This window comes from Ovis canadensis, chromosome 4, assembly GCF_042477335.2.
Source record: "Ovis canadensis isolate MfBH-ARS-UI-01 breed Bighorn chromosome 4, ARS-UI_OviCan_v2, whole genome shotgun sequence".
NCBI lineage: Eukaryota > Metazoa > Chordata > Mammalia > Artiodactyla > Bovidae > Ovis > Ovis canadensis.
In genome coordinates, this window is record NC_091248.1 from 133,228,548 (window position 1) to 133,254,975 (window position 26,428).

The 26,428-nt window shown below is 45.5% G+C and overlaps 2 protein-coding genes across 13 annotated transcripts in view; both read right to left on the reverse strand.

Annotated features, from left to right (window-relative positions):
- The window catches only part of LMBR1 (limb development membrane protein 1), a 130,614-nt gene that overhangs the window by 42,957 nt on the left and 61,229 nt on the right, over positions 1 to 26,428 (reverse strand). For 9 of the 12 annotated variants that reach the window (XM_069587218.1, XM_069587223.1, XM_069587221.1 and 6 more), the window contains 4 exons: positions 16,754 to 16,880; positions 16,190 to 16,258; positions 15,347 to 15,411; positions 10,781 to 10,853 (listed from right to left, as the gene is read on the reverse strand). In XM_069587218.1, the coding sequence (XP_069443319.1) occupies positions 10,781 to 10,853; positions 15,347 to 15,411; positions 16,190 to 16,258; positions 16,754 to 16,880 (334 nt within the window). Of the gene's footprint in view, positions 1 to 10,780; positions 10,854 to 15,346; positions 15,412 to 16,189; positions 16,259 to 16,753; positions 16,881 to 17,911; positions 17,965 to 20,537; positions 20,619 to 22,421; positions 22,694 to 26,159; positions 26,286 to 26,428 lie in introns of those variants that run through there. The other 3 variants (XM_069587229.1, XM_069587226.1, XM_069587227.1) reach the window with 3 other exon arrangements.
- LOC138439001 (large ribosomal subunit protein uL30-like) lies at positions 9,364 to 10,145 on the reverse strand. Its single transcript, XM_069587231.1, has one exon. It carries the CDS (start codon positions 10,059 to 10,061, stop codon positions 9,435 to 9,437), a length of 627 nt encoding a protein of 208 aa, XP_069443332.1. The 5' UTR covers positions 10,062 to 10,145; the 3' UTR covers positions 9,364 to 9,434.

Below are 26,428 nucleotides of genomic sequence, written 5' to 3' on the forward strand. Positions count from 1 at the left end.
CGACTCGGGAGGAGGAAGACTCAGTGCTCTGGCGTCTCTCAGGGTACAAACAGCACTCCTTTCTTAAAGGGAGAGACTCAAGAGAGGGTTCAGGCCAACGACACAAGGCAGCACGGCACGCTAAGCCCTCCTGTGGAACCAGAAAGCTCCCATCTTACCTGGGTTTCTAGGAAAGGGAAGGGCCATCCCTCTGCACCTCCGTTCTCACCACTGCCCATCACTAAAGAGACAGAAACCCAATCCTCTCCCCTTTGCAGAACCTGAGGTCTTGAAAGCACTAAAACGTTATACACTATTTCCAGAACTCATGAGTTTTTTTGCTTCCCAATATACAGCTGATTAGAGAACGGGGATAAAGATAGTAGAAAGGTATTCAGGTAGTGTGCCCCCAAACTACGACACTGCTACTGCAAATCCAGAGCTTCTGGCAACCAAAGCAGAAGACAGAGGCTTAAGTCACAGAATCAATGGACACTCTGTACACCAAAGAGATCCGCAGTAAGACGGCACAGCTTTATAAGATTTGGTAAGAACATTTTGCTTTTCATCCCATTTCTTTATAAATTATATGGTATGCATCTGTAGCTAATGCTCATTTAACTTCTACACCTAATAAATTACAAATACAATCCCAAACTATGTTTCATCCCCTATGCTTGTAAAGAAAAGCATAATTCCAGTAACCAGTTCACTGCTAGAAATAATAATCTGATGACTATTCAGAATTTTGAAATGGAATCAAAGTAGATCGTATTCCTGCTGTTAATGTAAAATTAAAAGACATAAATGCCTACTTTGTGGGTGTGATATCTAAAAAGCTCAGTACAGATGTCCATGCCAATCAAAGTTTTCAAAGGAAAATAACTGAAGTGATGTTTCTGTAACACTGTTTTTATTTTTTTTGATGGCACAATGCTAGGTACACAATAGGTAGTTTAATAAACACTGAGTGACCTGCACACTAAAACCAAGATTACATTCTTATTGTCCTTAAAAGAAATTATCGTTTTACTAAATGACTAGATTTTCATCTGGAATAACAATTTTCAAAGACATCACCACCTTTTACTGTATATCTCATTACCTAAGTGAGAAAAGTAAGCTTGTTTGGGCTGAATATTCTAGTATAAAAGGAAATGATGGCTCTTGTAAGGAATCATGACACACTGCAAACAAGTACTGGAATGTTCTACAAATTTAAATTATACCAACAAAATCATCAAAATATCCTAAAGAACTACATTATCATTACTTTATTTCAGAATGAATCTGAAATGTTCAATGTCAGCATTGTCTAGTCAATAAGACAGATTGGTAGACCAAACCTGTTTGGACTAGTCACGAAAAATAAAAAGGGATTCTCCAAGAAAACCACAAAGCAGCTCATTTAAGGTCAATTTAACGGTATTATTCTGTTTTCCTTCCAGCCTCAACATAAGACTTCACTACCTCAAAGGGAATCGTAAGAGTATCTATTTGCACTCCCCCTAGGTGATTGGCAGTTCACCACCAATTAGTTCAAAATTACACTGTTACTAGCATGCAATAAAAACAACACCTTTCATCTTTCTTACACAGGTAAGAATACCTTCAGAGCCAATAACTTTGATCAAATGAGTATTTTTGATCCTGCCACACCCGTCTCTTTGGATTCAGGAAAACTAATAGCTGAAGGCAACTTTTCCCAGCTTTATTCTTAAGCTGAAAAACTAGTGTGGCATTGAAAATATTTTCCTCCCAAGATAACAGAATTCCCCAAAGTCCAGCATTTCAACAATTAGGCTGTCTTCACACCTTTTCTTAATATGTAAGACAGCCTTAACGGCCACGTATTCATATATTAAAGGGCAGACACTATTTACTGTACAATATATAACGCTGCATTTCTAATAACCACTATAAATCTCCAAATGATTATGTAAATAACTCAAAGAATATGAAGCAATAGAACAGTCTCCCTAAACAAATCAGTACCCTAAACCACCCAGGGCCCTAAACTTAGTCTCTAATGATTACTACTTGAAAACAGATGCCTCTAGTATATACTGTTTCATTTAACTTTCAAATTTAGTGTACAGACAAAAGAAAGCTCGTTATAAAATCTATTATCTAAGCAATTCTTTAAATTTTTGATTATATTTAGTACTTTGAACTGACCAAAGTTATCTCTGTCACCAAGAATGTGAGGTCACTCAAATACTTTTCATTATTCCTAGTCACTTAGACAAACGAGTTTGTTGTTAAAACCCAAGACTCCTAATAATTCATAGAATGAACAGTCTCCATCCCCTAAGCAAACACCAATTACTATACACCATAAAGCCACTGGTGATTAGACAGACCCCACAAAGCTTTTGAAAACTGAAGCCTGGACATGCAATCTCTAAAACATCTACCTGGGCATGAACAAACACTGTTACCATCTACAGAGGAGACAGACAAGTCATACACTCAAAAATTCTACTTCCATTTCTATTCCATTCGCAATGCTAACATTTGTTAACAGTTTGTTTACTTCTGACATATGCACAAAAATAGGGCTAGTTACTGAACCAAGTAATATGAGATTTTTTTTTATATCCAACACAATTTTGAAAATGCAAAATACTTTCATTATAAAATGATCACAGGCAATATGCAGAATATTAAACAACTTTAGGAACATTATATGAAACTGTGTACAATGAAAGGTTTGGCCCTTTTTTTTCCTACTTTAGCTACAAGGTAGTGGTGTACCTCAAGCCAGATGAGGTGTTAAGATTACTTTACACATTACTCTTGGGAACACCATCATAACCTGGGTGTGGTTACACAAGCAGCTCACGTGCATTAAACTCATCTCCTGCTAACAAATCTAGACCGTCTACACAGAGCAACCTCTCTCTCTCAGTTTCAGAGAACACACTCGACTCTTGAATTCTGCCAAAGTAGTCTCCATCTCCTGGTGCCGTATCTCTTCAGTCTCCTCGTTTCATCCCTTCTTCATCTCACTATTTGGGCCATGTTTTATTGTCATGGAAGTGATTCTATGGCCCAAGAAGCTGAATAAATTGTAACAAGATATCTCCTACAGTTTCAGACCCTCGGACCCAAATGTCGGTGTCTTACTAAAAGAAACCATTTAATTAGTATTACCAGTAGAATTAATATTCTTTTCTGTTAGTTCATAAAGTCAAGATATTACTAAATCCTTTCTTCTGTCACAGTATTGCCCCCAAAGGGGTCATTCAGTGTCAACAATCTTTGCTATGCATGTTCTTGATGAAAGTCAGTATCTGATCAACTTCAGACTGTCTACAACTCCCAGAGTCTGGTAATCTGAGTTACTCTTATATCAGTGGTATAACCAACAGAATAACCATTGCTAGACTATAAAGAATGCTGAGGGCAAGTCAAGATGAAAATAGCGCTGAGGACCTGAGATGAAGCCCAGCGTGTCCTTACACCGCGGAGGGTGGCATGTGAGAGGCATTCCACAGCCAACCACGCTTCCCGTGACAACGGGAGAGCCTCTGACAGGATGCCGCCACTCTGAGCAAGCACAGACTGCCTGGTAAACTTGGCTGAGGGATAAACAACAAGATTCTAGGACTACAGGTTACTGAGTTACACAAAAAATGAGGATGTGTGGGAGTTTTTTCCATCTTTTACTTTTCATAATACAAAAATACAGCAAAAATGAAATCAGTACATCTTCTGTGCTCTTGAGTAAATAATTAGTACAAACCTCAATGGAAAAAGCTTTTAAAAAGATTAGAATGAAGCAGGAAAAGTAATTGCCACCAAAGGTGATATACTAACATTTTATCATGAAGATGAAAATAGTACATAAAAAATGGAACTGAATCATTAAGTTCAAAGGCTATATCTTAAAATAAATCACATTAAAAGAACTGTGAAGGTTTTGAACTTAACAAAAAATAATTCCTGTTCATTAGGTACTTCTAAAGTTACCCAGTACACCCATAGGCTATACACAGGAAAGCTAATTATTTCAATTAATGCTGCTGTGCGACTGAAACATTTAAACAGGCTAATGTATATGTATCTTAATCCTGGAAAGGAATTACAAAAGATTTTCTACTAAGATTAATGTAATGGGACTTGCTGTTGGGCTACTCTTCAGGGGTCCTGCAGTAGAACTGGGTTGTGACTGCTCCAATTTCATGGCTTAACAATAGAGGGAAAATGGCTCTATTTCTCTTCCTTCACTGACACCAAACACACGGCCTCCAGCTCCTCCGTCTTGGCTTGTCTCCAGGGGTCTCTACAGTGGGCTTTTCTAAACACTGCTCCACGCGGTGGGTTTCGTGCTATCACCAAATTTCACTTCTTCATTCTTCACACGGCAGGTAAAATGACAGATCACTGTGTGTGCTTTTCATCTGTCCACTTACTCCCAACCCACCACGCGCCTGGTGCTATCAGAGGGTCAGGAAGAAAACCAGCCTACAGCCCTGCCTGCTGAGTTCCTGTTCCAGGCAGGGAGAAGGGCAGTATGAGAAACGAGCAGTACATCAGTGACCACGAAGTGCTGTGCAAACAAGGAAGGGGAAGGCGAAAAGAAGCGCCGGTGGCGGGGAGGCAGGCCTGGCAGCACTGGCCCGGAGGCTCACCCACGGGAAAGCACATGGGGAAGGGGCCCCGCAGGTGAAGAGCTGAGAGGCAGAGGCAGGGGCAGCAAGCGTCTATGGGAGCCGGGGCAGCCGGGAGCCCGCGAGGGAGGGAGGGCTGACCCTCAGTGCTCTCCTCCCTCGCAGGCCGAGGATGGGCGCACGGAGGAGGGGCAGCGGTGACTGGCCGTCGCTCAGACCAGGGAGGCGGCAGGGCAAGGGGTAAAGCGTGGTCAGATGCTGGAGAGGCTTTGAAGCCAGAGGCAAGAACTTCGCGAAGGAATCCACACAGGAATGAAGAGCCGCCAAGGAAATTGCCTGGGCACCTGAAGATCGGGTCTGCCACCTGCAGGGACAGCTCCGTGTGAATAGAGGCCGACTGATCTGATTTCAAACGAGATGTGTTCAGGACGCCAACTGGACAGCCCAGTGGAGTGTGCACGAGACACCCGGCTCTACAGAGCTGGGGGCCAGCAGCCGCGGCGCCGGAGGGCCGGCCGAGAGGGCGGCAAACAGAGAGGCGCGCCAGGACCGAGGCTCGCGGCGGCCGATGTGAGGGAGGGGGCCGGGAACACCCAGCCCCGCAGGCTGAGCAGCAGCAGCCCATTGGGCGGGAGGGCAAGGAGCGCGGCGGCGGAGCGGCAGCATCCCCAGGAGGACGGAGCAGGAGGGGGGCTGCCGGTCGCGGCCAGCGCGGCGCCGGCACTTCGGTAGCCTCGGAGGTGGGAGAGCCAAGCCTTTGAGCAAGGCTGTGTATGTAAACTGGCCGTAACACGTCACTGACATACCGCCCTGGCTCAAAACTCACACAACTGTGCTTTGACCTCCAACAGGAGGGAAGGAGCTTTCTGAGAGACTGTTGCGAAGGTGTAATCCTCCATCGGGCTCGATGAACGCTTTCCGCTTCCTTCTTAGATCAACTGTCCCTGAGGACACTTCCTTTCTTACTCCTTCCCTTGCTTTCATTCTGTTGAGAAAGATCATGGTACCTCCCTGTGCTGACGGAAGCGGGCCAGCTGCTTCTGGGAGAGGCGGCAGCCCAGCCGGAGCTCCGTCCTGCAGTCGGGGAGAAGGGGCGCGGCCCGCTGCACCGGGGAGGGCCGGCCGCAGCCTCGGTCCAGCGGCGGGGCGGCCAGGCGCCGCGCGCAGGCAAACCCAGGCGAGGGGCCAGAGTTCTGACACGAGAGCTTCTGCTTTCTCGACAAAACAGGAAGCAAAGTATCAGCTGAGAGTGACAGCGAAGGAGGTCTGAGAGACGAGAAGACGTGAGCAGTCGTCTAGAGACTGTCTGCTCAGACAGGCAGATAGGTCAGGCGGCCACAGTCAGCGGTGAACCGCCATGCGGGCAGAGGACGCGCAGGGCGGGCTGGACCGAGGCCGCGGTCTCGCCAGGCGTGAGCACAACACGGGGAGTGCGAAGGGGCCTGAGAGCGCACACGAGGCACTGGCTGTGACGACAGCCTGGCACCAGTGTAACTGTGGTGAAGCCTGGGGACGAAGGGAATGCGGGGGCAAGCGGCGGTGGCGAGAAGTTACGAGGGTGAACACACGGCATGTGTGAAAAGTGTCCGCCCCGAGCGGCGGCGGGAAGTGAGCTGGAGAAGCCAGAGCTGGGCGGCAGGTGCCGAGGTCACGCCAGCACGAGCGCGTGCGCACGACGAGGCCCGCGCTCGCATGGCGGCAGGAAGCAGCTGGGCGGCGATTAGAAGGGAGGGCTCCAGGGGCTTCCCAGAGGGGGCACGCCGGAACCACCGAGGACTGGCTGGCCCGGCGGCGAGCGCGCTCGTGAAAGAGCAGACAGCGCGCGTCCTCCCGCAGGGAGCAGGCCGAGCCTGGGAGGGGAGGGTGGCTGGAGAGAGGAGACGTGCTCAGTCAGGTCAGGGTCTGCAGACACCGATTCGGCGTCTGACACAGCAAGGGCAGCCCAGGCAGGCTCCAGGAGGAGTGCCGGCGGGCGGGCGGCAAGCGGGACCCCACTGGGGGCTTCTGGGGAGCCGAGACTTCAGACAGAGGGGAGTCCGCGCGCTGTGGGCCTGCGGCCGGCCTGTCCGTGCTCCACCCCAGAGCTGGCGCAGGGTGTCCCAGGGGAGGAGACAGCAGGAACCAGGGGCCGAAACGGCCCCAAGGCGACGTGCGGACCAGAGTCTGAGCCCACAGGACAGCCCCGGGCTCCTCGGCCGGACCAGAAAGAGGCCAAGGGCAAAAGGCACTGTCACCGCTGCCCTCTCCAGTGCGGGTCTGCACGGGCACCCTCCCGCTCCAGAAACACACACAGCACCTTCCTCCACGTCTTGTCAGGCCCTTCAGCACTGGACGCAGCCTTCGCGCAGTCTCACCGCGCCTCTTCCTCTTCTTCAGTTAACTAGCCGCCGGTCTCAAGACTCGGGTTCTAAATTCACCTGCACGATGTCTGGTGCTTAGAGAAAGAAGCGTGGTGAACAGAAAAGGGAGGAGAGAGTGGGGCAGGCTGGAAGCGGGCCTGCTTCTCCCTAAGTGCGCCAGCTAGCTTTGCTACTGTCTTTGAAGAAATAACAACACTATTAACAAGCACAAAACCTCTAGCACCATCAAGTGTCAAGGAGGAGCAGTGGAGAAGTCACAGGCAGGCAATGCATGCCAAAGCTGTGCTGATAACTCGAACGCCAGCACGGAAACCGAGCTCAGGCACATGATTACCACAAGTCATCCTATCCTCCAGAGCAAAATAGTGTTAGTCCCACAGTTAAGTCCCTTTTGACATCAAGTATCATGTTTCATCAGGTAACCACAAAGCTGGGATCAGAGCAACCATGCAGATGTCCCCAAGCTACACACGATGCCCGTCAGCCCACGCACGCCAAGCAAGCATGGCCAGTGTGCCCTCAGCAAACAGCACCACGAGTCCTGGGTGGACCACCACTGTTAGCTGTAGTGTTTAAAATCTGTTCCTCTATCCTGAAATTCTTTTTACTAGCCCAGAGTAAAAACTTAAGCTTCATTATTCAGGAATAATTTGAAACCTACGATAACTATCACAACACAGCATACGTGGCAGAGTGCTGTATTAAATATGCTCCATGGGGTGACCCTCGCAGTGAATGTGTGTTCAGTCGCGTCTGACTCTGCAGCCCTCCGGACTGTCACCCACCAGGCTCCTCTGTCCACGGCATTTTTCAGGCAAGAATGCTGGAGTGGGTTGCCATTTCCTCCTCCAGGGAATCTTCCCAACCTAAGGATCAAACCCACACCTCCTGGTCTCCTGCACTGCAGGCAGATCCTTTACCCGCTGGGCCATCAGGGAAGCCCTGCTAACCTCCGATGACCTATGTTTTCTTAAATAGCAAATTACAGAATAGGGCTTTGTGCCATCGTGGCTTTTCTTCCCTCTGCACAACTGAAAAATATACTTACTGAAGCTCGTAATTCTTAACCTGTCTTAATCAAAATGTCCATTTTGCTTCAGAACCCACTATGTTCCCCCTTCAACAGTCCACAGTGCTAACCAGCTGCAAAGAGCAAAGCGACAGCTTTATCCCAACATATCCCAACACAGTCTCACTGGAAAGATTCTTAATGACCACCGACAGTCAGAAGTAGTGCATCGCCTCCCAAAATGGCAGAAAATAAAAGTACACTTATCAGTGGCAATCATATCATCCTTTTTTTTTTTAAGTCTTTACTGAATTTTTATAATATTGCTTGTTTTACCTTTTGGGTTTTCGCCTGCAGGGCACCTGCAATCTTAGTTCCCCAACCAGGGATCAAACCTGCGTCCCCTGCATTGGAAGGCAAGGGACTGCCAGGAAGTCATAGATCATGTTATTCTTAATCCCCTGCAAGCTATACCATTGCTGTGTTAGCTGGGATGTTTTATTTTGGCATTGCATACTACCTTAAACTCCTGGCAAGTGTTTCCTCTTCAATTTCTTTAGCTGTAACGGAGCCACTTTTTATTTGAGGAGCTAAGGATCTAGAGAAATTCTGGAGAGACTTTTTTTCTCCACTGTTGAAGGACAAAGTGAGAAAACCCTACATTTTGGTGTTTCTTTTGATTAGCCTTATTTCAAATTCTTTAATTCACAGAGCTCTGTATTTCACCCTTCCTAGATCTGAGCCTCCTGATCTGTAAGACAGAAGTGGTATGTATATAGGATGAGACATAACCCCATGCTGCAGGGGGCAGCTAGACATGGATTCGGAATGATCCAGGCAGATTTAGTATACAATGGCATGCTTATCTAGATAAGACAAGTTCATTACAATATTAACTACTTTAATGAAATATCAGAAAGCTGACAGTATTGATTAGTTACAATTCTTAAGTTTAATAGGTTTAAATGTTAAAATAGCTTTAATAAAGTTAGAAGAATAAAAGATACATGTAGTTCCAGTCTAAAAGCTAACAGTATCAAACTATATAATTATTACTGATAAGAATTCTCTAGAATAGATACAATCCGAAATTCTTTGATCTAAGAATAATATCTAATATCAACATTTTGGGGTTGATGATTTAAATTTACTATCTGTGACTGAATAAAATAGGTATCTTTCTTCCCATTTCTCAATATTGTGTAGTTAAAGTAACCTTCCATTTTATACCTACTCTTGAATTATGATTGTAAAATACAGTTAGCTATTAATAATCTGATCTCGGTGGTAAGTTTTCAACATTTAAAAGAAAACTGCGTAGGAGAAAAGAGTGCAGGGTGAAATCATCTGAGTAAAATAAATTTTACTATGTCATTTCTCTGTTAAACTGTCATTACTCTATTCTTTATTTTTTGTTTGTTTGTTTAATTGTTTATTAACCAGAACACAAAAATAATCCTGGTAGATACCTTAGTTCATCCTTCTAATAAGCCTGTTGATCTGGTCTTCCCAGTTGCCAGCATCTCCACCTTCTACAAAATGGGTGGTCTTTTTCTTCATTCCACCTCGTGGAGAAGACAATTTAAAGGGCCACAGGAAGTTGTTTGCTTCTTTGAAACGTTTTCCAACGGTATAGATCTCATGAATCAAATCCTCCATGCAGATGATTCCATATTTCCCAAGAGATCGAGCAATCCATGCATTGTCTGTCAGGGCAATTCGTTTTTTGTTGATTTTGCCATAACCACGCTTGTAGATCAATTCATTTACAGACTTCAGATTTGGGTACCCCCATGCAATGTACGGCTCCACAGTTCTCAGCATGTTAACTGACGCCTTGTTGAGCTTCACAAAGGATCCGCTGAAGATCTGCCAGAGGCGAGGGAGCTGCAGCGCCTTTCGAACCTTTGGGCTCACACCGTTGATGCCTCTGATCCTGATGACAAACGCCAATTTGGGTTCCACGGGTACATAGAAGTTGCCAGCTTTTCGTGCCATCCTAGCCATTCGAATTTCAGTTCTGTACATCTGCCTGTATTCCTTGTGGGAATGCTTAGCTTTTTCATAGATAAGCTTCCTCCTTGCCCTTCGAAGCATCTTTTGGGCAAACTCCTTTTCAGTCGCTTGATCTTAAGCTCTGCGAAATTCTTCCGCTTTTTCTTAAGGGTTTCTGGCACAGCAGGAACCTTTTCTCTTCTCTTCTGCAACCTCCATGGTTCCAGCCGGGAAAGAGGCTACTCTATTCTTTACTGGTTCATCATTTGAAGCTAAAACTGATCAGTAATGAAAATTTAAATTTTAAAGTCTTTGACAGGCTTATGTGGTTATCAGTTGGTAATGAACAGTATCCCCAAATGAGGACAGATTTCCTGAGTACAGCAATCTAATCTGGCCCCTTCTTATAGAAGAAACACTGCTTCCTACCACACATGCGCGATTTCAACAGGAGAGACACAAGGAAAGGATGTTACAGCTGCTAAGACAAACCTGCAACACGCCAGGAACTCTGAGTCCTGACACGCATCGCGTGTGAGCACCTGGCGGAGGACAGGCACGCATAGTGGCCAGTGTCTAGGCGCTGAACAGACCCTGCCAGATCACAGCGACTTTCAGTGAGGGGGGCCTGGCCCAGCGCCGCTGCTCCTCAGCACTCGGGCCTCACCTGGGAAGTGCACGAGCTCCTCTGCCGCCTTAGCCTCGGGCACCAGCACAAGGGCCTGAGGGGCTTGTCTTTCTCCCCTCAATTATCTGTCTTTTTAGAATTAACTAATGTTGTATTCTGGTCTAAATACGCAATAAATATAACAAATACATACCACTAAGTCGTCTCTGGAGTGCTTCTTCCTCTAGGGTAATGATATAAATTTGCTCATCCAGGTCTTCAAGAATCTAAATGTAAACACCACACTATTGAATAATACATTACAAAAGCAGTGTTTATGAGAATATTTAGGCTACTTGGCCTATAATTTAGACAATTATTCAAATTAATGGGAATCTAAAATAAAAATAAACTATTCTATTTGCAAATTAAGTAAAAAAGTCTTGGTACAGAACTAAGCGAACTGAAAGCTGATTCTCACAAAATCTGCAGACATCTAAACTGGGGTTGTTTCAGTTTAAAGAATGAAAGAACTCTGCAGCTTTCTCAAAGGCACACAAATGCAAGCATTCTAAACATCCAAAAAGCTGAATGCAGTAATCTCTTCGTGCCCAAGCCAGTTCTCTGGAGCTGGAAGGAGCAGATCACCCAGTCCAATAATGGTTTCTCATCTGTTATTACATTAACCTGTATAATGTGTAGAACAAGAAATCCGTACATGAAATCGCTACCATTCATACTTTCCATTTACATCATCTTTATATACTAAAAGATGCCCACAAATATTAGACACTGGGATTATGAAAATCACCCCAGACCGAACCCTACCGAGTGCTGAACACACACTCACTATCAGAGCATACAACATTAGTAAAATCAACCACCAGAAAACCCCACTAATCAACAGCCAATTTATATGGGCTATTCTCTGCATTGTCTTCATTGCTGATAAAATCTAAAGGCTTTATTATCACAGGTGGGAAATTTATTATCACTCTGGCCACCTGATGAAAACAACTGACTCCTTGGAAAAGCCCCTGATGCTGGGAGGGGCTGGAGGTGGGAGGAGGAGGGGGTGACAGAGGACGGGATAGCTGGATGGCATCACGGACTCAATGGACATGAGTTTGGGTACTCTGGGAGCTGGTTATGGACAGGGAAGCCTGGCGTGCTGCGATTCATGGGGTCGCAAGGAATCAGACACGACTGAGCGACTGAACTGCACTCATCACAGCTGGCCTCCCTGAGCCAATCCTAAGTATCTTCCTAGCTCTGGGAAAACTCCAAAAGAAGCCCAGAGCTGTTATTAATGTTGTGTCCTTCAACCCCAAACTACTTATTTCTCAGCAAAACAATAAATTGTGAGTTGACGGACAAAACAAAATGATGGAAATCCTATATATTAATACATATATCCTTTCAGAACCCTGATGAGGCATTTTCAGAAAAAGGAGTTTCAATCATGCAATCCCTATCAAGTACCAAGCAATCCAATAATTCCCAGGATTTGAACAAATTTATGGCCAAGAGCTGAAAACAAAATAAAATAATAAAATAAGAATATATAGTAAGAAACAAGTAATTATAAGAGATGGCCATCTTGTAAGCCCCGGAGGAGCAGGAAGAAAGGGGGGTGGCCCTCCCGCAGAAGCCAAGGCCCTGACACTCCAGTCTCCGGAGGAAGAAGGGTCCACGGAAGCCCCAGGGGGAGGCCAGGAATGGGGCTGAGTCATCCAAGGCAGATTTCGCCTGTGAGGAGAGCATGGGCCACACCTCTGTGGGCCACGATACAAAATTCCTTTTCCATCAACGTTCTCACCACTTTCTACTATTTGGACCACAACAGACACTTTCTACTTTTCTCAAGGTCTAACACATACAAAGGGGCCCTCCCTGGTGGCTCAGCCAGAAAGAATCTGCTTGCCAAACAGAAGACCTGGGTTCAATCTCTGGACTGGGAAGATCCCTCGGAGAAGGAAATGGCACCCCACTCTGGTAATCTTACTGGGAAAATCCTATGGACAGAGGAGCCTGGTGGGCTACAGTCCATGGGGTCACAAATGAGTCAGAAATGACTGAGCAAATAAAGGACAGTAACACACACGAAAGGATTCCTTCTGGCTCTGCAGCTGCCCACTGATGGCTCGCCACCACAGGGACGGGCTGGTGTGAGTGAGTGACGCAGATGAAGCACAGAGAGGCACAGGTGTCTGTGTGACGGCTGGCATGCTTCATCCCATCACTCCACAGCAACCCTGTAAAAAACAGACTCTTCTCACCCCACCCTGTAACAGCCACCAAACTAAGGTCTGGCAAAGGAACGTTATCTGCCTTCAAAGCCTGTGCTCTTAGCCAGTCTGGGCTGATGGGGACCTAACTATGGATCGGACTTAGTCCTTGACCTCAAACAGCTTATATTCTATGTTCAGGACAGACATGAAAAAAAATTATAGAATTGAAATCAAAGGCATAAATGAAGCTAAAATAAAATGTTACAGAAGTTCGCAGGAAGAAAGAGTCCCAGCTTCTATTTGGGAAGAAAAAAGTCTTCACAGATGTTTTTGATGGTGGTAGCATATTACCTGGTAGCTTCATTTACCAAAAGGAGAAAAGGCATTCCAATCGGAGCAGAATACCCAGGTGGGGAGGTGCAAAGTACACTCGGCAACAGAAGGGCTCGACTCGAGTTCTTCGTGCAGAACAAGTGGTGGCCGGAGTCCCAGCTCCGAGAAGAGCCTCTGGGTTCAAGCCCCGCCCCGGCCTCTCAGATCTGTGATCTTCTACAAGCTAACTGATCTCCCTAACTGCAGACAATTCAAGCATAAAGTAAGAACACCATCACCAAACTTATGGGCTTATCATCAGGATTAAATGAAGTTATGAAAAATGAAATTAAATGAAGTACTCAGTGCACACATACAGCAAATACTTAATTACTAAATAAATAACCATTATTATGAGATGTTAGGAATAAGAAGTCTGAAGATGTTATTAATAACTGACAAGGTTAGGAGAAAATAAGCTTGGGGAGGGGAGATAAATAAGTAGTTTGATTCTTTATCTGTTGGGTTTTCAACTCCATGGGGTATTCAATTATAGCATATAAAATATACTGTAGTTTATATGCATTATCTTTTTCTCACTAGAAATAGACATTTAGAAGTGAGGTGGAAGTGGCAGAATGCTCAGGAAAACAGAGCAGAGCACCATTAGCCCAAGGACAGAACTTGAAACATTTGCCTATTCTAGGAGGCAGAAAGTAGAAATGGAGAGAGAGATCCAAAAAACAAAACAAAACATCCAGAGAATTAGGAAGAAACTAAATGAATACCATGTCATAAAACCTCTTTAAGAGGAAAGCAAATTTCAAGATTTAACAGCATATGTATTATATTTGAGTGTGTGCACATATACATAGCAGGTAAAAAAAATCCATTATTTTAAAAAATATGAAGATTGCCATTAAAAAAAAAACTTTCAAAATTAAGCAAACATTTCCTAAAAGAATATCTACTATGATATTCTCTGCTTCTTTCCCTTGATGAATCACCCTGACAGGGAAGAAAACATATAACCATGATAATTTAATAAATACAACTAGTGAAATACAGACAAAGGGGAATATGGAAATGCAATTCAAGAAGCTTCACTGTCGCAGCTGAGAGAAGTGAGGCAGGGCTCGGAGCTGGCGTCAGAGCCAGGGCTCCAGGACGCTGCCAGGTGCCCGAAGCAGGTAGGAGGCAGTGGTGAGGGAAAAGGGGAGAGCCCAGCATGCTCGGGCACAGCACCCCAGCTGCGAGGCTGACCGGAATCACAGACACCGCGGAGGCCACGGCAAGAGGGGTGGCTCCAGGTAAGCTCAGGACGGGCCGGTGTGAAAGGCCTTCTTACATGTGCACAGCTCAGACAGGAATATGCAGGCAACAGTGAGCCGTGAAAGCGGTGGGCGTGACAAGCTCCCGAGGCCCAGGTGAGAATCATTCCAGATTGTTGGGCACTTGACACAGCAGCTAGAAGCCGAAGCGTGCGTGCGTGTCCAGTCAGGCACATCCGGCTCTTCGTGACCCCAGGGACTGGAGCTCACCGGGTGCCTCTGCCCATGGGATTTTACTGACAAAATACTGCAGTCAGTTGCCATGCCCTCCTCCAGGGGACCTTCCCAACCCAGGGATCAAACCTGCGTCTCCTGCACTGCAGGCAGATTCTCTACCGCTGGGCCACTGGGGAGGCCCAGAAGCCAGAGCAACTCAGGAACAAATCACCAAGACTACTATCAACTGAGAATTATTCTTAAATGAATATACAGTATTTCTGAGATTAAAGGGGAAGGTATAATTCAATTAATCAAGATACAATATGCAGACAAATTTTCAGGAAATAACTGCTTTGTAATTCAAAGAATATAGATAGTAAACTTTGAAACATAAAAGAGTTACTATTTGATATTAGATCAGTTCCGGTCAGTCGCTCAGTCGTGTCTGACTCTTTGTGACCCCATGAAATATAAGATAATGGACACTTAAAATACCTCTAAATATCTGTACATTTTGTCTTTAAATCTGTTAGAAGCATTTTCACCTGCGTGCCTCTACTTTGCATTTTAAGAGCAAAAACAAATTTGGTTTCCAAAGATGAGAAAGATGAAAACAGAACAGTAGCAATTGGGGCATCAATATATAAAAATATTCTCTGTTTCTGAACGCTAGTTTAGAACCTGAGAGATGCTCAAGCGTGGAAGTGTTCATTTAACAGACAAGACGCTTCACGACAACATACTCACTGCTGGCTTCACCAAGAGCTGCCCCATGACAGTGAACATGCGGGAGAGGCCGACCGGAGTGCACACTGCGGAACAGAGAGAGCTTCCTTCAGAGTCAGGGGAGGCCGCGGGCCTGAGGCGAGCGGCTCGAGGGCCGCTGCCACGCCGAGACGCGCGTCGCGAGGCTGGGTTTTCTCCGTGCCTGTCCGGGCTCCTCAGTATCACCGCTAGAGAAGCTCTGGGGGCTGGCACGCGGAGGGTGGGCACTCTTGCACTTAAGGGAGACTTGTGAAGACCAAGGAGGGGCAGGAGATGCCAGAGTCCAGCTCCCTTCAAAGAAGTCAAAGAAAACCAGCCAGAAACAGGCTGCATTTCAAGCGTCAATGCTGACTAGCTGAGAGCGGCGCCGATAAACTGACGCCGCTTCACCTGCACTCATCTGCTTCGAATGCTGCTGAGACGTGATGTGACGCTTGACGTGCAACAAAACAGATTGTGAAGGAAAAGAAGACCACAAATGCATCAGACAGAATTTTACAGTTACCACTCAAAGACAGAGGGCAGTGCTGGGGCCGTGGCGGGAGCAGCAGGGAGAGCTGGGGAGCGTGTCTGATTGTCTCCCTCCCGTTCTCTCTCCAACTCCGTGCAAGAGGCTTTCTTTAGAGAAAACCAACGGTATCTTATTGGTTCAAGGTTACAGTGTATCAAAATTTATCTTGAACATACAAAAAAAGTTAAGAGCCAACTTAAAAAAAAAAAATCTCCAAGCTGTTAAAAGAATCTCATCAGGAAACTTGCCCATAATTTTTTAGAACACAGAACAACTCTGCTTTAACATCAATATTATGTCAGAAAAATACTTACAAAGAAGTAACAAGCATCCCATCAATGATATACAGGAATATAAATAAGGTAGGTAGAACTCCCAGAGATCTGTTAAAAAATGTAAATATTTTAGTACATCTGAAATACTGTGCATTCAGACATAGGCTGACTATAGATTAATGCACAGCAAACATCGTAACTGCCCATTTCAGTCCACTAAACCATGTAATTTCTCAACTGTACAATAAAAAGATCTAAAACAGAAGAGCAGGAAATAAGTCTTTTGCAAAACCTGTTTAGAGGGAGAAAATAAGCCTCCACGGAATTTTAAGAACAGAAACCAATTAACCAAAGGGGGGAAAAAAAGTCTGAAAAGCTGCTTGCTCATTCTACATACAAGAGACACAAAAACACTCATTTCTTCCCTTAAACGCGCCAAAAGACTTCTTAATTCTGTGAATTAGCAATATGGATTAACTATGCAAGGATTGCTGCATAATAATATACAAAGAATTATTAGAATGTTTTAAAAAGTGAATGTGTAAAAATATTCCAAACCATAGTCTCCCTTAGAGAAACTGGTTTAAACAAGTCAATCCGCACCATATAAAGATTCCATGCTGGCAGCGTCATTGTCAATGAGTGCTGAGGCTACCCACACGATCCCGAGAATAAGCAAGGCCAGGAGGATGAGCATGACCAGAGTTTCTAAAATTCGGGCTCGGATTCCCTGAAAAATACAACAAAGATTTAGTTTTTTTATTTTAACACATGAACAATTGGGCTTCTGTCTATGTGAAAACAAAAACTCTTTGGAAGGGGAGGAAATTTATACTTCTCAGCAAGACAAAACACACTAACTGCTTATTGTTTGTAATGTTCAGACTGACTTTCTTTTGAAAATTATGTAAAACACCATTAATCTTTGAAGAAAGTACCCAAAAAATTCTTTAAAAAAACATTTTGCAGAGCCATTTTAAACAATTAATTACTTTCCTAACACTTTCCACCACGAGAGTAGATTAACGAATTTTTATTTGTGATTCTAATCAAGGGATTATAAGGCTAATTAAGGCATACTGCCCAGCAGTTCTGTGAACACCCAACTTGGTGAGAGCACAAAGCGCCGTCTACTGGAGAAGGCAGGAATCCCGCCGGCTCCCCACAGCCTCCCGCGCCCTCTAGCGGCCGGATGAAGGCCTCTTCACGGTGACCCAGCCTCAGAAACCATGGGGACAGACGGTATCAATATTTATATCAATTAAACATCACTCCTTTGTCCACATTAGATTGAATTTTTCACTAAATCCACCAGGATGGAATATAAAGAATCACTGTGTGCAATTTTAAATGTATAAAACAAATTCTGACCTCAGGGCCAAACAAGAGGCCAACTCAAATCTGAAATCCAGGGGACTGGGCAAAAAAGAAGCCTTTCTCATACTCTTAGGGAGCCGCCAGATGACCGGGTCTGCACTTAGATGCAGACATGCATGCTGCTCTTTCATGCTGTGACATGGCAAAATGGGAAGTGTGTCCATGCTTCTCAAACCACACAGTATTTCCTTTCATATTAAAAAGTCTAAAGATATGAGCTATACATATAAAATCTGAAATATGGACTTATTTCCATTTTGCTCTAAATGTTACTTTCTAATTTCTGATTTACAGAAACAGGTTGCTCCGCAAATTCAGTAAGAAAGGAAATGTCCTAAAGCCACGGCCAAGTGTTCACAGCCTGAAGTGATGACTCAGACTTACCTTACCACAGGGTGGCCCCTCGTAGGTGAGAACATATCTGGGAAAGAATCCGCCTGCAATGCGGGAGACCTGGGTTCAATCTCCGGGTTGGGAAGATTCTCTGATGAAGGGAAAAGCTACCCACTCCAGCAGTCTGGCCTGGAGAATTCTATGGACTGTATAGTCCACGGGGTTGCAGAGAGTCGGACATGACTGAGTGACTTTCACTTCACTTCATGTCTTCAAAGTTAAGAGTCAGTGCCCCTTACGTGCTCAAGGCAAGGGAGGCTGGTGAACCAGAGTGATGGCAGCCTGCATCTGGCTTAACACATCAGCTCTCACGGTTGCTATGACTCAAGTGAGAGGAAACAAGGACAGCCACAAAACAAACTACTAAAAGACACTTCTACTTTTCTGAAGAACTCTCTGAACCCACACTTCACAGCCTTCAAACCACTGAGGATACCAAAACACGACCACTACCTTTCAGCACTGATTTCTTTCTCCCCCTCTTCCTCTAAGCAAGAATTTTTTAATTACACCTTAAATATGATCTGAAAGTCTATAAATAAAACAGATTAAAAGAGTAGGCTCTGGAGTGTATGTATTACAATCTCAGCTTCATCTCTTCCTGCCTCTGAAGTGAAGTGAAGTTGCTCAGTCGTGTCCGACTCTCTGCGACCCCATGGACTGTAGCCAACCGGGCTCCTCTGTCTATGGGATTCTCCAGGCAAGAATACTGGAGTGGGTTGCCATTTCCTACTCCAGGGGAACTTTCTGACCCAGGGATCGAACCCGGGTCTCCCGCATTGTAGGCAGACGCTTTACCGTCTGAGCCACAAGGGAAGCCGCTGCAGCCCACATCCTGCCAGCCTCCAACTAGCCCACAGGAGCACCTCAGCTCACAGAACACGTCACACATGTCTGAAGTGTCATCATACATGAGCTAAAGAGCAGTGTTACTCAGAACTATGAGACTTGATGTCCAAAAACAGGGCATTTCACTACAATAATATGTTACAATTATACCCAGCAATTACAATAATGTAACAGTATGTTACAGTGAGTGTTATAATGATAATAAATTTGGGGAACCAGTCACCAGTAAGACTTACAGACTTCTGACATTTTGGTAAGAACTGGTGGTGATTTAGTCGCTCAGTCGTGTCTAACTCTTGCGACCCCGTGGACTATAGCCCACCAGGCTCCTCTGCCCATGGGATTTCCCAGCCAAGAACACTGGGGTGGGCGCCATTCCCTTCTCTAGGAGACCTTCCCGACCCAGGGATCCAACCAGAGTCTCCTGAACCTCCTGCGCCTGGCAGGTGGGTCCTTTCAGCAGCTGAGCCACTGGGGAAGCCCATGGGAAGAACTGCTTCTTAGCAGCTCAACCTGCTCTCATCACATCTGTTCCTCTGTGTTGGAGGCGATGCTCCGTGGTTCTCTCCCACGTCTGAGCATCTCACCAGCAGAGGTGGGCAGTTCTCATTCTGCACCATCTTTTCAAGGATAGCTGCACAGCGGACGGCCTGGGAAGACACAGACACCGTCTCTGCAGCAGAGGCACGTCTGCCTCCTTTACAGCGTCAAAGACGAGGTCGCCCCACAGAGCAGAAGCCACGCAGGTGTGCTGCAGGGTCCCCTTGGCGCAGGGCTCCGCGGCTGCGACACGAGCCCTCTGCGGGAACAGCTTCCACGGGGCCGCGTCGCCCCTGTGGGGCCCAGGGCCTGGGGAGCTGGCAGGAAGAGCGGGCTGCTACACTTGCAGGCTGAGGCATGAAGGCCCCTGCGTCAGACCAGGAGTCTGTGTCTGCAGCCAGTGTCTGTGAAGCTGGCCAACGAACCTATCGCCTTGGAGGTACCATAATGTCTCAGATCCCGGCAGTTTCAGACAGCTTTGGGCAGCTTTCTGGGAGGAACAGACAAGGGCCCACACGTTTGGATTCAGGGCCAGGATCGAGCCGTGAACCCTCTCACCCAGGCCTCAGACAGGCAGAAGTAAGGGCCCCCCACCCTGGCCCACCGGCTGGCGCCCAAGGGGGCTGACCCCTGGCCCGCACAGCTCCTTCTCCCCTGAGCGGAGCAGGAAGGGGTCTTCTCGTGACCCGGTAAGAGCAAGCCCTGCCAGGCCGGCTGACAGGAGCGTCCTGCACATGCCACGGCTACAGGGGACTACTTTTCTGTACGCTTGGCGCCCTGTCATATTTTTCCAACATTTTTAGAGTGGATGTGTATGACTTAAGATACAGGAGAACAGACTAATGTTATCTTTAATTTTCAATATTTTCTTAAAATAATAAATGTCCAAGAGTCTGGAACCCGAAAGAATAACTTTTTAAAAATATCCAAGTTTGGTTTATGAGACAGACAGTAGAACAGGCTTGTTAAGAGCCCCAACCCGAGTAGCAGACCGCTGAGCTCAACTCCTGTTTCCACGCCTGGCCCACTGTGTGACCTCGGCCTAGCGCCTAAAGCCCGCTGTGCCTCAGCTTCCTGCCTGCAGCATGAGTTTGCTAAAGACGCCCCTGCCTCACGGGTGGCTACCAGGACCACAGGCGTGGGCGTGTGCGGCGTGCGGAGCACAGTCTGGCATCATGCCTCGCACTGCTGCCTCTGCGTCTGGAGTCTCCGAGACCTGGGAACTCACCTATCAGTCGTGTTTCTCGGTCAAACGGAGACCACCCTTCAGTGCCAGCACGCTCCTCTTTTCCTGTCTACCACGTACAGCCTAGAAGAAACCAGACTGACTTCCTTGCTATGTGAACACCCACCTCAGCAGAGCTTCTGAGCGCATCCCCAGCCGCCGAAGGACCCGAGGAGCTCACACCGAGCCCTGTCTCCGTTCTGTGGCTGCCCACACATCTAACCGGACCCCTCATCTCTCAGGCCCAGGGCAGCTGCCCCCTCAGTCCAGGACCTCCTCGTCTCCTGCGATCTCTCCACCCTCTAGCCTAGCTCTGGGTCTTCCTCCTCATCCTCCCCCATCCTCTGAGCCTCCAAAGCCCTCCAACCAGTCTTGCTTTCACTGGTCTAAACCCCACAGTAAACTAGCACCTTTTAGTGATAATTCAGTATCAGTAATGTTCTAGTATTCCTGGCCCCTTTAACTTCCACCAGACCAGTTTAATTCCACCTGGAAGCTACAGCATTGTTCAAGAAATTTACAGAATCAAGAGAACTTTTTGATGCTACCCTTCACAGTGGGACTCCAATGTCATCCGGCAATCCTCATGGTGATCTGTAGCTACTAATTCCCTCAGACACATGCAAACGTCTTCTTGGCCTTGGTCCTAGCCTCACGCCCTGTGTCCTTCCGTGGCAGCTGACCTTGCTGACCCCTAGGGAGAGCCAGCTGGCGACCTGCGCGGCCCTCGCCTCAGCTCCCCACCCCTCGGCCTTCGCTGCTGTCTCCATCCCTACGTCTTCCATTCTGTAAAGGGAAGCATCTCAGACCCTTCTCTCTGATGGCCCAGTCTTCAGCGTCCAGCCTTTCACAAGCGGTGTCAGGGCTTCTCGAACACTGACGTGCGCAGATTGACTGAGGGGCTTGTCAGTCTCTGCGTACCAGCCCCTGTGGCTCCTCGGCCCATACTTGTGAAGGTGCTCCCCCAGACAGACTGCTCCCTTCTCTCCTGGAGGATCTTGCCTCCTCACGTGGCCAACAAACCTCAAGTTTATACCTTAAGTCCAAATCACACCACAGAGGCCAAGGTCCATAATCTTAACCACCACCTCACCTTAGATACCTCACAGCAACTTTCAACTGAACCCGAAAATCAAACTCATCACTTTATCCCCTAACCCTGCTCCTACTCAGTGTCACATGCCTCAATAAACGGCACCGCTATCCACTTTGTTGTTTTTGCCAGATACTCTGGAAACATCTGTATCACCTCCTTCCTGCTGCACCCTACCCCACCCCTCCCCAACACACACACACACACACACACACACACTCGATTCTTCCGTGTCACTTCCTTCCTGCTGCACCCCACCCCTCCCCCACACACACACACAAACACACACACGCACATACACTCAATTCTCCCGTGTCACTTCCTTCCTCCTGCGCCCCACCCCACCCCACACACACACACACACACACACACACTCGATTCTTCTGTGTCACTTCCTTCCTGCTGCACCCCACCCCACCCCACCCCACCACACACACACACACACACACACACACTCAATTCTCCCGTGTCACTTCCTTCCTGCTGCACCCCACCCCACCCCAACACACACACTCACACACACACACACACACACACACACATATCTGGACGCCAGGCCAGTCCAGCACCAACTCCTTTCGATTCCTCCGTGTAATTACAGCTCAAATTCATCCACCTCTTTCCACTGCCACAGCATCTGTCTGGATGACACCCAGCCTCCTAGCTACACCCACACTCCTATCTCTCCCTGACCTGCCGCCTAGCTCGCATGGGAGTGTGTATCATCTCAGAATGCAAATCTGATCACTCCGCGCGTACTCACAGCTTGCTAGCCTGGGAAGCAGATGCATTACCGTGACAACAGACAGCAAGGCCCGAGCCTCCTCAGCGCCACTCTCCACCTGAGGGCCTGCGCAGGCACGTCCCTGAAGCTGGGCCTCGCTCCTCCTTCTGCTGTTTAAAGAGTATGCAAGACAACTAGCGATACACACGAACCGTTCATGGCTAGCCAGCACGGCACAGCACTGCCCGACAGCTCTCTCTGTGGTCCCGGAGGCGCGCTGCTCCACGCCAGCCACCGCATGTGCACAGAGCACCAGAACAGCAGAATGCAGCTCTGGGGACTGGAGAGCTGGTGTTTACCTTTAGTGAAGTTTCGTTACCTTAGATTCATATAGCCGCACATGGCTACTGGTTACCACACAGGTCAGAGAGACTGCTGGCAGCCTGCTTCTGACAGAATCTCATGTTTAGCGCACTCTGTACTCTCAAGTACTTTCTGGCCATTTTCCTAAATTTAACCTTGACATAAAATTCTCTGGACAAATCTCTCTGTGATTAACAACTATATGTGAAAGTTCTTCTTAAATGAAACAAGCTGTATCATTCCAAGAGGATGCTTTTTCTATTATAAATTTATGAATAAAATCAAGAAGAAACGTCTGAAATGCACACTCACATGCTTAAGCAGCCAAATAAGAAACATTTAACCAGATAAACCTCTGCATTCAAAGCACATGCACTCTTCAAAAATTCACTTCAAACTGATCACCGTTTCTTCTGAAAGCAACAACTCATAAAAAGGAATTTTTCTCATTCTCAGTTATTAATCTAAGTTTTTTAAAAAGAGTGAATGAAGAATTTCAGAAAAGGCTGCCACAGAGCAAGTCACTGCAATTACAGAGTATGGCTATACTTGTTTACGAAACACTGAAGATGACTGGCGCCATCAGAAATAACTGTCACACTGACCCGGTCCACTGTGAGGCGAGGGTGCCTGTTTCCCTTTTGTTAATTCTATTCCCTTTTCATGATTAAATGGGACAAAATCAGCCCAATATGAAATCAATTAAGTATCACATTTATGAGCTTTAGCAAAACCAACAGAAAAGCATAACAAATCTGTTCATTAAATGCAATGTGGCAGACTTTCCACCTTCAACAAAATCAGAAGAGAGAGAGAAAGGGTGAAGGGACTATAAATAATCAGACTTCATTTGTTCATTTAGCATCGACTGGCTCATGTCTCAAAAATACACAAACTGATCATTGCCTTTCTTTAGAACACTAAAATAGTGCAAAGCCTAAAGAGTACAGGCTTTGTGGCATGTAGTGTGGAGTTTTTTAAACTTTTGTGTGTGGCTCTGTTTACAAAGAAATGAAAAGCATTGTGAGAGCTTTTATCACTACCATTAATCACCAGCAAGACAGCATATGAGCAAAAAACTAGGCCTACTGCTCATCTTTCCATTAGGAGTCAGAATCAGGGGCTCGGACACCCCCAGGGGAAGGTCCCTATCAACTTCATTCTTGCATAAGCTGAGCTAAAAGAAGTGCCAGATGTCAGCATAAGGGACTGAAGCATCCTGCAATCGACAAAGTGGCAGACACTGTCAGAGCGGCAGCAGGCTCCCACTGTTCATCCTAGAAAGTGAGAAACGTCTCCAAAACATGAGACCACAGGACTACTCACCATCAACAGTAACACTTGCTCACAGAATTCTGAATGTTGTACCATGCCATACAGTACTAGGATTTCATGAACTTTATAACATCTTTATAAACACTTGTCTAATCCAGCCCCAAAAAACATAAACCTCAGTTACCTTAATAAAACACCATCCCTTTTATTGAAATCATAGTATAATAAGCACTCAGTGTATTAGTAAAAAAAATAAAATAAAACTTCAAAACAAACTACTTTCTTTCTGCCAAGGAAACATTGTTTTTAAGAAAAGTAAGCTATATACTTAATTACTTTAGTTTCATACCAGTTTTATTCTGGAAATTACAATTATCTCAACATTTAACAGTTTAAATTAGATTAAATAGGCTAGTAAAGACTAAACACCAAATTTTGGTGCTGGTCAACTACACATTAAATGCTCTGCACTGAGCATCAGTGCAGTGAAAAACACAATGTATTTACAAAAGCTCTGCTAGTAAACTGGCATGTTTCTATGGTGATGAACATTTAAACAAGACTCTGCATGGACATCTTGACCTCTTGGAAGGTATGTAAACACCACTTCATATACCATGTCTCCACCCAACAGAAAAGCCTGGGAAAATTTCTACATTCACAGAACATTTAAAATAAATATCAAGCCATTGTTTCCATTTAACAAAAAGGGTCTCTTAGTAACATTAAGATAAGGTTTGCTCAGCATGACATCAAGACAGCACCAAGCATACACGCAGTCGTCTGGGTAAGATCGATAGAAGTACTAATAAAGAACAGAAAATAAAGGCAGGTATTAATTATTTTCAACCATGAAAAAACTACAAACAAGCATCCCTAGAGAGTCAAACATTTCCCCCTTTGCTCCCAAAGTAATCATTAAAAGGAGAGACAAAAAGAGTTTTGGTCCCAAGTCAAAGAAAATAGCTTTATGGAAAGCACTGTTAAAACTCTAGAATGAAATGCTTTTTAATGTTAATATTTTCTGCAGTTTATTATATATATACATATTTATTTAATATAGTCATACAGTAGGAAAATTGAAAATGCTAAGACTCAAGGTATTGAGACTTGACAAAAAGGAAGCATTTTAGGGTAAGTTAAAATAATAACACCAACACTGCCAGTTCATTGAACTAAGTTGTTCACTAGATTTAAATTAATGGGCAGAAATTCTCAGGATTTTAAACAAACAAAATCCTCCAGATTGCAAGTAAAATAAATAGATACAGTGAATTTCCAACATGTAAATGAAAGAACTGAATTGTAAAGACTGCAGGGACTTTCCATCAAAATGTTTAAATATAACTCTAAACTGGGGAAAAAAACATTTCTCAGTACACTTGATCACATCAAAATAAACTAACGGTTGGCCAGTAACGATCTTTTCTAATACTAACTCTGTTCTAATAATTCTTTAGTAAAACTTGACGGAAAAGGAAAGAAGGGAACTTTTTGCAAAGCTCCTACTACGTAGTTGCTTTATATGTAATCACTGAATATTCAAAATCAAGGCAAATTTATTATAAATGAGAAAGCTCACACCCAAAAAACAAAATAATCAGCCTATGGTCACTCTGGTCAAGGCCTGTCAGAACTCTTTAATTCAGGTCTGTCAGCTTTTGAAGCCTGTGCTTTCTACCCTCAACAGAAGACAGAAGTAAGACCTAAAAGACAAACTGACATGGAAAGATAAGGTAGGGGGAGAAGGATTAAAACACACTAACAGTTTTAGGCAACCTATAATTTTAGTAAAGAAACTAAAGCAAAATACACAAAAGCTTCTTTTACCAGAATACCAATTTTTCAATTCCATTTCATGCTGAGCAAATGCTCAGTCCTTTAGCAGAACATTGTAGCCATTACTTCACTAGTCCTTTCATAAAACACCCAGGCACAAGTTTCAATACAAACTGAAAGAAGGACCATTAGGTTTACCATTGTATTACATTAGCACAGTAAAATGTATAAGCTGCTAACGGACACACTATAATATGAAAGCAGCTCCACGTGATGATTCAGGTAATAGTGTCCTATTGCTTTTGTGGCAGAAAGGGTACTTACACAAAAAGCACCAGGAATTCCCAGAAACCACAGAAAGCTACCCTCAGGGCACTGAACTAGGACTTACAAACTAGAGAGAAGTCAAGGCCTGGCTTCGAAGCTTCAAAGGACAGGCTGGCTCTCTTAATGCTGGTGATGACTAAGTTGAAGGCAGTGCTCACTGAGCATCTGAAAGTCCTAGGCCCTTGAGAATGACGCTAAACCTCTCTGCCCGTGCTCTGTGAATGGACAAAGCCTGGGTGACGGCACACCTGTCGGCAACATGCTTTACTGAGCGTTTTAAGCCACTGCTGAGACCTACTGCTCAGATCAAAGTGAAAGTGAAGTCAGTCAGTC

What these genes read in the sequence shown, in the direction of transcription:
- LOC138439001 (XM_069587231.1), bottom strand. Translation starts at nt 10,061, where the DNA reads ATGCTTCGAAGGGCAAGGAGGAAGCTTATCTATGAAAAAGCTAAGCAT.